This window comes from Eremomyces bilateralis, assembly GCF_010015585.1.
Source record: "Eremomyces bilateralis CBS 781.70 unplaced genomic scaffold P152scaffold_1, whole genome shotgun sequence".
Taxonomy (NCBI): domain Eukaryota; kingdom Fungi; phylum Ascomycota; class Dothideomycetes; order Eremomycetales; family Eremomycetaceae; genus Eremomyces; species Eremomyces bilateralis.
The window spans coordinates 1,307,150-1,319,789 of record NW_022985067.1 but is presented as its reverse complement, the minus strand read 5'-3'; the positions used below and the strand labels follow the sequence as shown (position 1 = coordinate 1,319,789).

Genomic DNA, 12,640 nt, shown 5'->3' with positions numbered 1-12,640 from the left:
CGGCCGGCATAGAGTACTGGAGGACAAGAAAATAGCGCACCTACGACTCAGAGAAAGGAATTCGTCCATTGAATGCGGGGGCTCAACCGATGAGCTTTGATCGTTACACGCCGAAGTAATAATCCAACGAGTACCGGATACACTACCTTTTCATTAACGACGGAGCTGGTGGCGATCGAAGGGGCCGAAGGTCCGTTGATAGCCTAGGGACTATAGGCAACGCATGAACCAGCAAGGCCGAGGATCCACCCATCTGAATATAAAAACAGATCGGTCGTTGATCACGAACGGAGGTCCGGAAGCACCCGCGTCTATCGCGGTCGAGGGGGCGGCAATCGTCTCCAACGCGCTGCCAGACGTAGGTTCCCAGCAGGGCAGGACCCGCGTCCCCCTGGCATATGCACGATCTGGACCACGTTCTTGGATGATTGGAAGGAAATGGTCGATGGATTCAATCAATGGGATTCGGGATTGGAAAGCAGCGGTGAATGATGGATGGGCGGATCGTCCAGGGAGATACACAATGGAATGAATAGGGCTTTGGGATCGTATTGATGATGGATGAGGACGAGACATTGGAACATGAAGACCAGGATACATGCGGATTGGATCATCCATAGTACCAAGTACATATGTATGTGGAAGACTATTTTATATGTCCCACTGCAGCATGGTGGAAAGATTTGCTGGGACCTGGACAAGCTGGAAGGGTGATCCACTACCTGGGCTGTGCGGAGTACCAGCGGAATGAACGGGGGAGAAAACGTGGGTAGAAAGGAAGAACATTAATGGACGATAGATGAACAGCCATCAGACCTATAATATCGGGTTCATCTAGGTTCCGGACTTGAACAGAGAGGCACAGAATCCAGCGGTCGAGCGTATAGGAATAGAAAGTTCCGGTTGTTACATCCGAATCCCCCCAGTTGGTGTTGAGAACAATACGAAATCTGCCAAGCCCAAAACGTCATGCTCGTTGTCGTTCCGCGTTGTGCGATCGCCAATTGACTTCCAACGCCATTTCTTTTCCTCCTTCATCCATCGCAACAAATTCGACGCTTTAACCTCCACCATCCGACTCACGCATCCGCTTGCAACCACCCCATCTTATACCGCCATTGGATCGCAATCGCCGAGCTTGGATTGACAACTCGTGTTATTGTCCGTGGGGTTCTCCACCGGTACGTATTGATTCACACCGATCGGTCCTTGCCCGCCGCCACCACTTCATCCTCGCCCCACATCCCTTGATAATCGCAAGAATGAAGAGTACGGAACGGACATCCACTGTGCGGACTGACAGAGTAGATCAGTGACAAGCACGCACCGACACCGTGGCTGCGTCCTCTCTCATCCACCCACCCCTCCCTAGGCGGTTCGTTGTCGTGAGAGTGTGGTCTCTCCAATGTCCCGAACATGGCGAACCCACCCCGCCCTCCCGATAAGTATGCAAGACCCGCCTTCGCGAGTCGCCATGGCGGACCTCGCGACATCTCCACCCTCAATTCCTCATCTGCTGACGGCCACCGCCCGATGCATCACCCCGCCAGCTCGAACGGTGAGGACGTGACACCCGTCAAACTCGCATCCGAGGCGAGGTCGAAAACCACCCCGATCAACGCCGAAGCCCTTCGATCCAAGTTCACCCAGGGTCCGCAATTGGACGAGCGCGATAGTATATTCGCCACTACGTACAGCACGCGTGAATCGCCAGAATCCTCTCCTCGGCTGTCTCCGGTGGTCGAAAGCCTAGCTGATGTTGGATCTCCGACTGAGAAGAGCAAGCAGATGGCGATCCCAGCCCAGAGGCTGAAGGAGCCTCCGATATTTCTGCAAAAGCATCGTGTAGGGAAACAGTCGTCCTCCACCATGCCAATGCCGATGCCGTATCCAATTGGCGTACATCGGCACATTGCAAGGCCTCCTGGAGCGATGGACGGTTCGGACGATCAACCCAGTCCGAGGCAGTATATTGGCACAAGCGGGGAGTCCCATACCATAGAACCTCACGACCCGCACACCATAGATAAGAGCAGCCCGAGTTCCATCAAGACCCTGACTACCCATTCGGCTGCAAGCAGCAGTCGCGGCCAGTCACCGCCACTAGAACCGCAATATGAAGAAGAACGAAAAATATACAGGTCATGGCGACAGGGAAAGCCAACGTTGGCCCGGGGCAAAACGGCTCAGTCGTCGCACGTCGACAAGAAGATCGAAGCGACCTTGCCCAAGGCGGATATGAGTGCGGTTGCGCGCAGTCGCAAAGCAAGTCATACCCTAGGGATCTTCAAGGAGAACGAGGCTGCGGAGGATAAGAGACGCACTGAGCACCTACGCGAGTTGATGGCTGCAGCGTCTCTGAGACAATCGCAGAGGGAGCATCGAAAGGTCGATGAACGAGACGACGAGGAAGAGTCTCCCGGGATACCGAAGCTACAGAAAGTAGTTGAACTAGCCCAAGCCCATCAACGTGATACACCAAGTAAGTAGAGGACCCCCAATGAAACTCACCTTGCATTCATCCATGAGGACGATAGATGCTAATACACGGTTGAGCAGAAAACAAGCAACAGGCTTCAGTCCCGGAAGACAGCGTACTTCAGTCTCCTGAGCCTATCATCTCACCTTCCACCAAACCAAGACGTCCCTATACACCAAGATCATCATTGGGTAGAGACTCACCTAGCACCTTGATAACCCTCAAGAAAGCAGCAGAGGATGAAAACGACTCCGATCGCGAGATATCAAAAGCACTGTATTTCCCTCATCGTCAGGTTACTCTCAATGAAGAAGGCTCAGAAGAGACCCGGACACCGTCGCCCAAAAAGGGTATACCGATCGAAACTCGACCTCGCCCGGTTCAGGATGCGGTTACGGCGTGGAAGGCCGACGAACTATGCCAAAGCCCCGGAGAGGTTGAGATTTCCATCAAGTCCCAGGACAAAAAGCAGCTGTTCCACGAAGTCGGTCGTCGAGCTACGGAAGAACCGAGTCTCCATCCGATTGACGAGGGTCCTTCCCGTGAGCCATTTGAAGACTCCAACAGAGCCCTGGTGGATGAGTTGAGTGCAGTAGAGGAATTCGACATGACACCGGCACCGCTAAGACGAACCAAGTCGCAATATCGTAGCCGTTCGAAGCCACCAGCCCCCCTCGGTGCCGTCGAGCTCGAGCCGTTCGATCATCAAGTCGGCGGACATTCGACCGTCTACCGCTTCTCTCGCGCCGCCGTTTGTAAACAGCTCAATAACCGTGAAAATGAGTTTTACGAGACCGTGGAGTTGCATCACCCGGAGCTGCTGGACTTTCTGCCCAGGTACGATACCTTATCATTCCTTTGCTGGCTTTGAAGCTGAGACCCAGCCAAGATACCTCCCCAACCTCGTCCCCCTCATATCCATGGTTGTTGTTCCTGTGTGCCGATGCTAATATGCAGTATTTAGGTATATCGGGGTCCTCAATGTGACATATCGGAAACCTTCGAAACGAAGGAAGACCGAGCAGGAGCAACCGGCTGGTGAAGGGGAGTCGAAGGATCCGGCTCGCCAAGACGAGGGGTTGCCACTCAAGCATTTAGTGAAAAACCAGCCACGGATTGTCAGCCATCAGCAAGCCGGAGCGCACGCCCAGGTACCGCAAGTGATCCTAGAGAACAATCGGCACATTATCCCTGAAGATCTGTTCGGCTTTCCACGGCAACGAGGTCGAAATGAATCTCTCTTGACGCAGTTGCACCGGGGCGATGATGATGCTGCCCTGGACACAAGCACTTCGACTGATAGTAGTCCATCGCGGCTGGCAATGAGACAAAATGCTATATGGGGAGCGACTACTGTGAACCGTAAGCTTCAGGAACAAGTCTTACGAGAGGTGTTCTCGCCTTCCCCCGTGCATCGCCACTCCAAACGAGAGCGCACCCACCCGAAAGTTCGAGCCTTCAAGGAAGCTCAGTCCTTCTCGGCGGCGTCATCCATGTCGGATCGCCGGAGTAGCATTGATTCATCCAACATCCACAGTGTAAGGCGGAATGGCTCGGGGTCCACCACGAATACGTCGTCGTTGTCGATCGATACCAGTTCCCTACCTCCAAGCATGTCCCAGTCTGCCGGCGATAGATCCGGCTTCGCCGGAGAGGCAGCATCTCGATCGCGTGCGGCGCTCGATACGGAGTCGGGTGAGGCTAGCAACCGATCAGCAATCTCAATTCCACGACGTCGACGCTCGGGGGGCAACCTCCGACGCACGCTCGTCGACCTCGAAACCAACAAGCGCACCGCTCTTGAATACCACGAAGACGAGGGGTATGGCGGCGACCGCGAAGACGAGGCCCCGAGGGAAGACCGGACTCGGCTCACGGCCAGTTCCTCTCACGCATCCAGCCATACCTCTTCCACGGGCTCCCACTCCTCTGAGAGCACGATCCGCACGAGCACCCGAGAAGACAACGGTCGATCCGAACGCTCTGACGCCCCGCTCCGAACCCAGCAAGAGAAATTGCCCAGCCCATACACGACTCCACTCAATCCTATCCAGTCTCAAACCCAGACTGACGCCCGCGTCGAGCACTTCATCCTCCTCGAAGATCTCACCGCCGGGATGTCGCGACCGTGCGTGCTAGACCTGAAGATGGGCACGCGCCAATACGGAGTAGAAGCGGACTCGCAAAAGCAGCGATCTCAGCGACGCAAATGCAAATCCACGACGTCGCGCGAGCTGGGGGTTCGGGTGTGCGGGATGCAGGTGTGGAGCAACAAGACGCAGTCCTACATCTTCGAAGACAAGTATTTCGGCCGCGACCTCAAATCCGGACGGGAGTTCCAGGACGCACTGAAGCGGTATTTCTTCGATGGACACAGCTACTCTCCCGCGAATCGGCATATCCCTGTCATCCTTGACAAGTTGGCCCGCCTTGAGGACATCATCTGGAGTTTGCCTGGCTATCGGTTCTACGCGAGCAGTCTGTTGATGCTGTATGACAGCGCTGTCGAGTTTGAGGCGGCCAGGGAGGAAGTAGCGGTCGGCTCGGGCGCCTCGGTTGACAGCAGCGCCGACCCGTCCCCGTCCAAGCCCCAGCCGACGCGTACGCCGCACATCCGCCTGAAGATCGTCGATTTCGCGAACTGCGTGACCGCGGAAGACCTAGCGGGGCGACCGGAGGGGTCGATTCGATGCCCGCCGCACAACGTGCACGGGATTGATCGCGGGTATCTGCGCGGAGTGCGTAGTCTGCGATTGTATTTCCAGCGCATATGGGCGGAGCTGAATGACAGGGAGTGGGTGGAACGTGGTGAGGGAGAGGGGATGAGCGTGGATCAGCGGGGAGAGATGAGGGGGACGGCGGGTACTAGATGGGAGGATGTGCTGGGAGGGGACGATGGAGAGGTGAGCGTGTGAAAGAGGAGGATTTGCGATGCGTTCCACGGATCGTTTTCGCTTTCGCTGTGCTTTATTATTATCGTTGCGTTTTATCGTCGTCATCAGCCTTTCGGCGTTTGATGACCTATGGGTCCGGGACGCGTCGCGCGTCGTTCTGGCGTGGTGGGCAATGGCTCCTCAGCATTATTAGCGTCCGGTTTCCGATCTTCAGGTTTCGAGGGTTTGTTTTCTTCGCTTTTAATTCGACGATCGAACAAATTGTTTTTGGCCGTGCACTTCGCGGCTTTTTTCGTCTTTTCCTAGAATGAGCTTCCGTGGTTGAGAGCTGGCTGGATTCGCATCCAGCAGGATCGCATGAGTGTACGGGCATGTATATATATATGAGCGGTGCGCCAAGCACGACAAATGGAAAACCCAGTAAATTCAGGGGGGCGCTTTCCTTTTCAGAGCGCAGGATTATCAGTCGCACGCCTTTGGTCATTGCTTCTTTATTATCTGACTATTTCTACCTCACTCCGCATCTAGCAGCTTCTGCGCCCACACAACAGATGCCTAACCATTTTCGATCATTGCAGCCAACTGAATCCAACCTGCCAACCCGAGGAGGGATCCACACCACAAGAATGTAGGAGAAAGGGGCTAAACGTACCGTCATTCTACATCTACATCCGCGCATAGTCCTTCATCTCCTCCCGTACGTCGGCTTGTAACGCATAGACCTCTTCCGCGCCCACCCCTTCATGGTGAGCGGGTGGCGGGAAAACCCTTCGAGGACATGGAGGAACTTCATCTGGTGGGTGATGCTGATTTATATCTGTGTTTCGCATTTCATCAGCAATACTGATAGGACTGATCTCACCAGGAGGACGGTCTCTCCAACCACACCATGGGCCCCTTTCCCCTAGCGGATGATCACCAAATCTTACCCTCCCAACCAACAGCACTCACCCAGAAAAGTCCTAAAAAGCAGGAATGAGGAAAATACAGGAGAAAGAGAAGGCAAACATCCACCAATGTATCTATGCCCATACCGATGGCCCATATCCCAGGTTTTATCCAGCTTGTCCACGGTCCGCAATTCCACCTCCATCTAGTGATTACCAGTCCGCAGATCGATGATCCGCGCCGATTCTCGCCGATAGGCGCATAATGCAACTTCCATCCCATGGTTCAGCATATGCCACGCCAGATCCAGGCGATTGTTTTCCCTCTATCGGAAAGAGAAACGGCGTTCATTGAGACCGCTTCTGAGAGTGGTGGACTCGAATGTACATCGTCGGCCATTTTCGTACTGGTATTGAACCAATACGAATTTCAGGGACGTAGTAATGCTTGCCTGGTAGGTCGAGATCGATTTAGATTCCCACAAGACAGCGAGGAACTGACACGATATGTCCGCAGCCGCTCTGGCTACCAGGAAAATTACCTGTAGCGGTCAGGAACTCATGTATCTCCTCGGACAGCCGAGTCGCTGCCTCCTTACAATATATATCAGACATTTGGCCAATGATCACGATTCGACAGATTGTTTGTGGAAAGCACCCCCTCATAGACGTCGATTACAGGAACGCCATGTGGTGCCGGGTGCACCAGTGGCCCCAGTCAGTTGCTCCACATTTAGGGCAGCGGGAGCGGGAGCTCCCATCGGATCGATCCTAGCATCTGCTTAGTGCTTAATTACTGCTTACTCTTCGTCTATTATTTATTTATTAATGCCTTACCAATTCTTCCTCCTGATGGGAATCGCAATTCATGAGTATGTAACTAGGTCGGAATTTTCTAAATCATTTGGGTGGAAACGGGATTTCAAAACGGAAAATCGACAATCTCCATGTGAAACAATGGTTCGCCAATCAGTACAGGTACCTAAGACAGGCTCAGAGCAAATCTATCGATGGGAGCGGACCTGCGTCACCCTGATGAAGGCGGTCATGGCAATCCTGGATAAGACGGAAGGATTGTAACAATTACTCCCAGGGCATGAGGTAACGGTTCATGACATGGCCGAAACGATGTTTCACATGCGCAGTTCGGATGTTTATTACTTTATTGAGACTGGTTCCTTGATCGGGCCGAAGATACACCTAAGGTAAATATTATGCCCTCTCCTGTTTCCTAACTTGAACTTAAGCCGTGACGCTGCGCCCTGAGGTTGCTTATCCGGTGGTCTCTTCCTGCATGTTTCCTTCTCTCGCCTTCTCTTTTCCCTCAACTACCAGCCAGTCGTCTTTTTGGGTTTCAATTCAAAATCGGTGTTGGTCTCTCTCGCATCGAGGCCGCGAGGCCGTCCAAGTAGCTGAGTTGAAGCATTTCTCAATGTGTATATTGACGGGGATCTCATGAGAGTGGACCACCTTGATGCGGGCGCAGAACTTAAACTTCAATGCTGTGTAATCCTTCGGATCACCCGAGTGCACGATAATACGATCATAATCCCATCCGTGACTCTTCGCGACGTTCCTGCGACACGCAATACCTCCCTTGGCAGTCATGAGAAACGCAAGACGAAGCCGGATCTACACTGTGAGGCGTTAGAGGGGGAACCGGAGTTTATATATCATTCTTTTATGAAAATGTCTCTCCCGACCGGTCTCCGGTTCCGAATTTACGGCGGCTTGGGAAAGGATTCGTCACTTGGATTTATCACTTGTCGCCTTATCGGGGGGATTGGCACTGTCGGAGACAACCATCGGATTTGTCATCCTCCCAGTCTCACAGCGATGGATCTAATTCCTTGTTGTACGGATGCGGACAAATAATACTGCAGTCTGCAGTGTCTAACTAGGGATTCCGATATTACACTCAGGTCCACCAAACTACAATCTGGACCAGATGGCATGATAAAATCACAACATACGTCCGTTAGCAATCTACTTGATAGACTGTAATTCTAATATGATTATTCCGAGAATCCTAGGGCAATGAACGACGAATACCGCTTTCACTCCGCGGACGAGGTACATCCCTGAATACCTGTGATCGTCTCTACATAATAATATTGCATTTGGATCCGTGATGACATCATGACCCCTCCTCTGGCCCCTCTCATTCTGCAGGCATGCTGTCAATTTCCATTTGATTTGTTGGTGCCATCCCTTCTTCGAATTATCTGGTGGTGGGTCGGTCCAAGGGCACGGATAGTGGAATTGTTAAATTCATGTCGTTTTCCTTTCTTCACTTCACTTCACATACTTTGAAGGGTATTTTTCTTTCATCCTCATTAGCCTGCGTGGCACAATTGGTTAGCGCGTGAGACTCTTATAACCAGGAATCTCAAGGCTGCGGGTTCGAATCCCGCCGTGGGTTATCTTTTTTGGCTTTTTTTGATTCAATCTTCATAGCCCAAGCCCCTTTAGTTCTGCTGTAGGACTGTGTTTTTCAACACGCTAGGTGCTATATTTTCTTCTATTTTGCTGATATATCAGAGGTACTGTTTTATTTATTTCTTCTCCACATACTCCATACAGTATTTGCATTTGTTGTCTCATTACCCTGTTGACTGTTGTCACTACTTCTAAGTTGTTATGGAGCTGCGGAGGGTCGGCAACGGCTTCCACCAACCGCCGACCCCGAGCCGTTACGACCCATTTTTCGAGATCCATCAATTGATAACTCTAACGTAATCCACCACGGAGCTGCGAATACCACCGAGTTGCGAACTTCAAATCTCACCAAAATCGGGATATTTCATAACCCGATATCTCAACAACAGCATCATAATAAAATCTAAAAGTTGATAGATAGACTTTACTAGTCATTTTAAGCCTTTACTCAAATTTATAGTTAGAGCTCTTGCTGTTGTAGTGGTAGATATACCTAGATCCTAGGTGCTGAAAGGTGCAAAAATCGACTATGACCTAGATATATCCACAACTACAATAGCAAGAGCTCTATAAATTTGAGTAAAGGCTTAAAATGGCTAGTAAAGTCTATCTATCAACTTTTAGATTTTATTATGATGCTGTTGTTGAGATATCGGGTTATGAAATATCCCCTAGGGGCTACGGAGGAACGGACATAAGATGTTCTGGAAGGTGTTGTGCAAGGTGTTGTGCGTGGTATTGTGTAAGACTTGCGGGCCGACTTGGTACGGTGGAGCATCGGCATCCAGAGCGAATCGGACTTCGGAATTCGGCACGTTCAAGATACACTAAGTTTTGCAATTGGGTATCTAATTGGTCTCAACTACCATTAAGATTTTCTCCTCTAAGGCTTGGTGTCACATGGGTCCCCAAATGGTCCATGATGTAATTTATTCTTTCACCTCCCTGGGGACACAATCAATGCAATCCATGGAGATCGGCAGTTGGCGCCACCGTAAACGCGAGAAAGGATGAGAAATCGAAATGATCGGGCTATAGAAGTGTTCGATCTGATCCACCGCGCGGACACCATTCTACAAGGAGAGTATCCTCAGCAATCCTTCAGTGTGGTCTACATATAGGTGGTGGACTGCTCTTAATCCTTCTTTTGCACCACTGGCATTGCACGACCACTTCGAGGCTCAAACATATTCGCCCAATCTCTTCACCGTAGGGCTGGAGCTAAGCTCATTGTTGTTGAGAAGGCATCCGTCTTCACATATCGGTGCCGCAACGAATCCACAGCCATCATGGAGGCGCCAAACCCAGAGTCCTCCAAGGACTCGAAACCACACTCTCCTACCAGCATCCCCCATTGGCGTCTGATCCGCGACCAAAGCGTCCTCACCCCCGATGTCATCGATCACGAATGGCCCGGCAGCGGGACCGAATCCGACCCTTACATCGTCAGCTGGCTCGACGCCGACGCCCGCAACCCGATGACCTGGAAAACGGCCACTAAATGGACCTACGCCATGGGCATGGCCGGCGCGACCTTGACCGTCGCCTTCTGCTCGTCCGCCTACAGCGGCGGGATCCGGCAGATCATCGCCGAATTCCAGTGCTCGCAGATCGTCGCGACCCTGGGCCTCTCGCTGTTCGTCATGGGCTTCGCCATCGGCCCGCTCTTCTGGGCGCCACTGAGCGAGATGTACGGCCGCCAGGTCCTGTTCGCGGGCACGTTCGCCGCGTACACGGCGTTCAATGCGGCGGCGGCAGGGAGCCAGAACATCTGGACGTTGATCATCCTGCGGTTCTGGGCGGGCGCGTTCGGGAGTAGCCCGCTCACGAACGCGGGAGGCGTCATTGCGGATATGTTCCCGGCGAACGAGCGGGGGCTCGCGATGGCGATTTTCAGCGCCGCGCCGTTCATGGGACCGGTGTTGGGACCGATTGCCGGGGGGTTTCTCGGGCACGCGGCGGGGTGGAGGTGGGTGGAAGGGTTGCTGGCGGCGGTTAGTGGGACGTTGTGGATCGTGGGCATGGTCCTCGTGCCTGAGACGTACACCCCCGTGCTTCTCCGCAAGCGTGCGGAGGCGCTGTCGAAGCTCACGGGCAAGGTGTACGTCTCCAAACTCCAGAAGGACACAGGCAAGACGTCCGTCAAAGAATTGTACATCACGGCGCTCTCCCGCCCGTGGATCCTCCTCATCCGCGAACCCATCGTCTTCATCCTCTCTACCTACATGGCCATCATCTACGGTACCCTCTACATGCTCTTCGGCGCCTACCCTATCGTCTACCAGCAAGGCCGCGGCTGGTCCGAAGGCATCGGCGGCCTCCCCTTCCTCGGTGTCGCTATCGGCATGCTCTTCGCCGTCGCCTACGTCATCTTCATCGGCGACCCGCACTACATGAAAGCCGTCCAAAAGAACGGCGGCTTCGCGCCTCCCGAGGCCCGCATCCCCATGCTAATCGTCGGCGGCGTCGTCCTCCCCATCGGCCTCTTCTGGTTCGCCTGGACAAACGACCCGGCCATCCCGTGGCCCGCAAGCGTCGCCGCCGGCATCCCGTTCGGGTTCGGCATGGTGCTGATTTTCCTCGGGACGATGAACTACCTCATTGACGCGTACACTATCTTCGCCGCGAGCGTGCTGGCCGCGTCGTCGGTGCTGCGGTCGTGCTTCGGTGCCGCGTTCCCGCTGTTCACGTCGTATATGTATCGGAGTCTGGGCATCCATTGGGCGAGCTCGATCCCAGCGTTCCTGGCGCTCGCGTGCGTGCCGTTTCCATTTCTATTCTATAAATACGGCGCCGGGATTCGGAAGCGGTGTAAGTATTCGGCGGAGTCGGATGCGTTCATGAGCCGGTTGCGGGGCGACGAAACGCCGCCGGAGGAGGGGGAGTTTGAGACGGAGGAGGAGAGGGATGTGGAGCGTGCGGAGACCCCGGCGCGGGTGGCGTCGAAGGAAAGGGATATGGAGAAGATGGAGGAAGAGGCGCCGGTGCAGGGTGCGGAGGAGGGAGAAGTTCAAGAGCGGCAACCCCGCGTCGAGAGCATCAGGACGGGGACGAGAGGGGAGGGTTTGGGGGAGTATGACGAGAGCCCGTTTGATATTGACCGAGTGAATACGAGAGAGAGCTTTAAGAAACGGAGCAGTGCCGACTTGGGAAGGAAGTAGAGTAACGCCAGTCGAAAGAGTGGCTAAGGCGGGATCTCGGATTTCATAAGTCAGTGGATTCGGTGATTTATTGGGTTTATATCACTTGCATGAGCGAAGGGCGTATCTAGCGGCTTGGACGGAGGAAATCAATAGGGACAGTTTACAACTAATAGCAACGGAAGTCATGGCATGGAAGTCATAGCATAACAGCGTAATATACCTACACGGAGCTTTTAATTCAGCCGCATCTATCCATCAAATCATGCCGATCATCCATTATCCTCCCAAATCCCCCCTCACTCCTTCATAATCTCCGCAATCTGCCTCGCAAGATCCACCATCCCCACATCCTTCCCCCTCCCCTCCTTCTCAATCCCCTGCACCGCCTCCAGCGCCTTCTCCTCCATCAATCGCTTCCTCCCCCGCTCCCCCATCGCCCCCGGCGCCTGCGCCAAATTTCCCACGCACGCCAACCCGCGGATGCCCACCTCCTCGCTCTCATCGCCGCACATGCCCACGATGCGGCGCACGCCGTTCTCCTGCTCCAGCACGGCCTCGACGCCGGGCTCCCACTCGGTTATCATGGCGAGGGCGCCGCCGGCGGCCATCCGGGTGGGGAGGTCGTCGGCGTCGGTGAGGGCAATGATGACCCGCAGGCGGGTGCGGGCGTCGCGAGAGTCGTCGACGAAGAGGGCAACGCCGACGGAGGAGGCCATGAGGTTGCAGACGAGCTCGGTGGCGGCGCGGACGAGGAGGGGTTGGGGGTTGAAGAGGAGGAGGGGGTCGATCTGGGGGAAG

The 12,640-nt window shown here is 54.0% G+C and overlaps 4 protein-coding genes and 1 non-coding gene across 5 annotated transcripts in view; 3 read left to right on the top strand and 2 right to left on the bottom strand.

Moving 5' to 3' along the window:
• Positions 1 to 1,416: 1,416 nt before the first annotated feature.
• Positions 1,417 to 5,394, top strand: P152DRAFT_469742 (SAICAR synthase-like protein; the record flags this gene model as incomplete). Its single annotated transcript, XM_033680917.1, has 3 exons — positions 1,417 to 2,482; positions 2,560 to 3,316; positions 3,444 to 5,394. The coding sequence occupies 3 exons, from the start codon at positions 1,417 to 1,419 to the stop codon at positions 5,392 to 5,394; spliced, it is 3,774 nt and encodes a 1,257-aa protein (XP_033538908.1).
• A 53-nt stretch (positions 5,395 to 5,447) lies between these two features.
• On the bottom strand, positions 5,448 to 6,094 carry P152DRAFT_14033 (uncharacterized protein). Its single transcript, XM_033673847.1, has one exon. The coding sequence runs from the start codon at positions 5,855 to 5,857 to the stop codon at positions 5,501 to 5,503; it is 357 nt and encodes a 118-aa protein (XP_033538907.1). The 5' UTR covers positions 5,858 to 6,094; the 3' UTR covers positions 5,448 to 5,500.
• A 2,505-nt stretch (positions 6,095 to 8,599) lies between these two features.
• P152DRAFT_t6 lies at positions 8,600 to 8,682 on the top strand. The gene has a single exon. It is a non-coding gene; the product is annotated as a tRNA-Lys (tRNA).
• Positions 8,683 to 9,651: 969 nt separating this feature from the next.
• On the top strand, positions 9,652 to 12,087 carry P152DRAFT_453861 (polyamine transporter 3). The gene has a single exon (XM_033678467.1). It carries the CDS (start codon positions 9,989 to 9,991, stop codon positions 11,858 to 11,860), a length of 1,872 nt encoding a protein of 623 aa, XP_033538906.1. The 5' UTR covers positions 9,652 to 9,988; the 3' UTR covers positions 11,861 to 12,087.
• A 51-nt stretch (positions 12,088 to 12,138) lies between these two features.
• The window catches only part of P152DRAFT_445388 (ARM repeat-containing protein), a gene marked incomplete at both ends in the record, with an annotated part of 2,485 nt that continues 1,983 nt past the window's right edge, over positions 12,139 to 12,640 (bottom strand). Inside the window, one exon of the mRNA XM_033677855.1 lies at positions 12,139 to 12,630. Within this exon, the coding sequence (XP_033538905.1) occupies positions 12,139 to 12,630 (492 nt within the window). The remainder of the gene's footprint in view (positions 12,631 to 12,640) is intronic.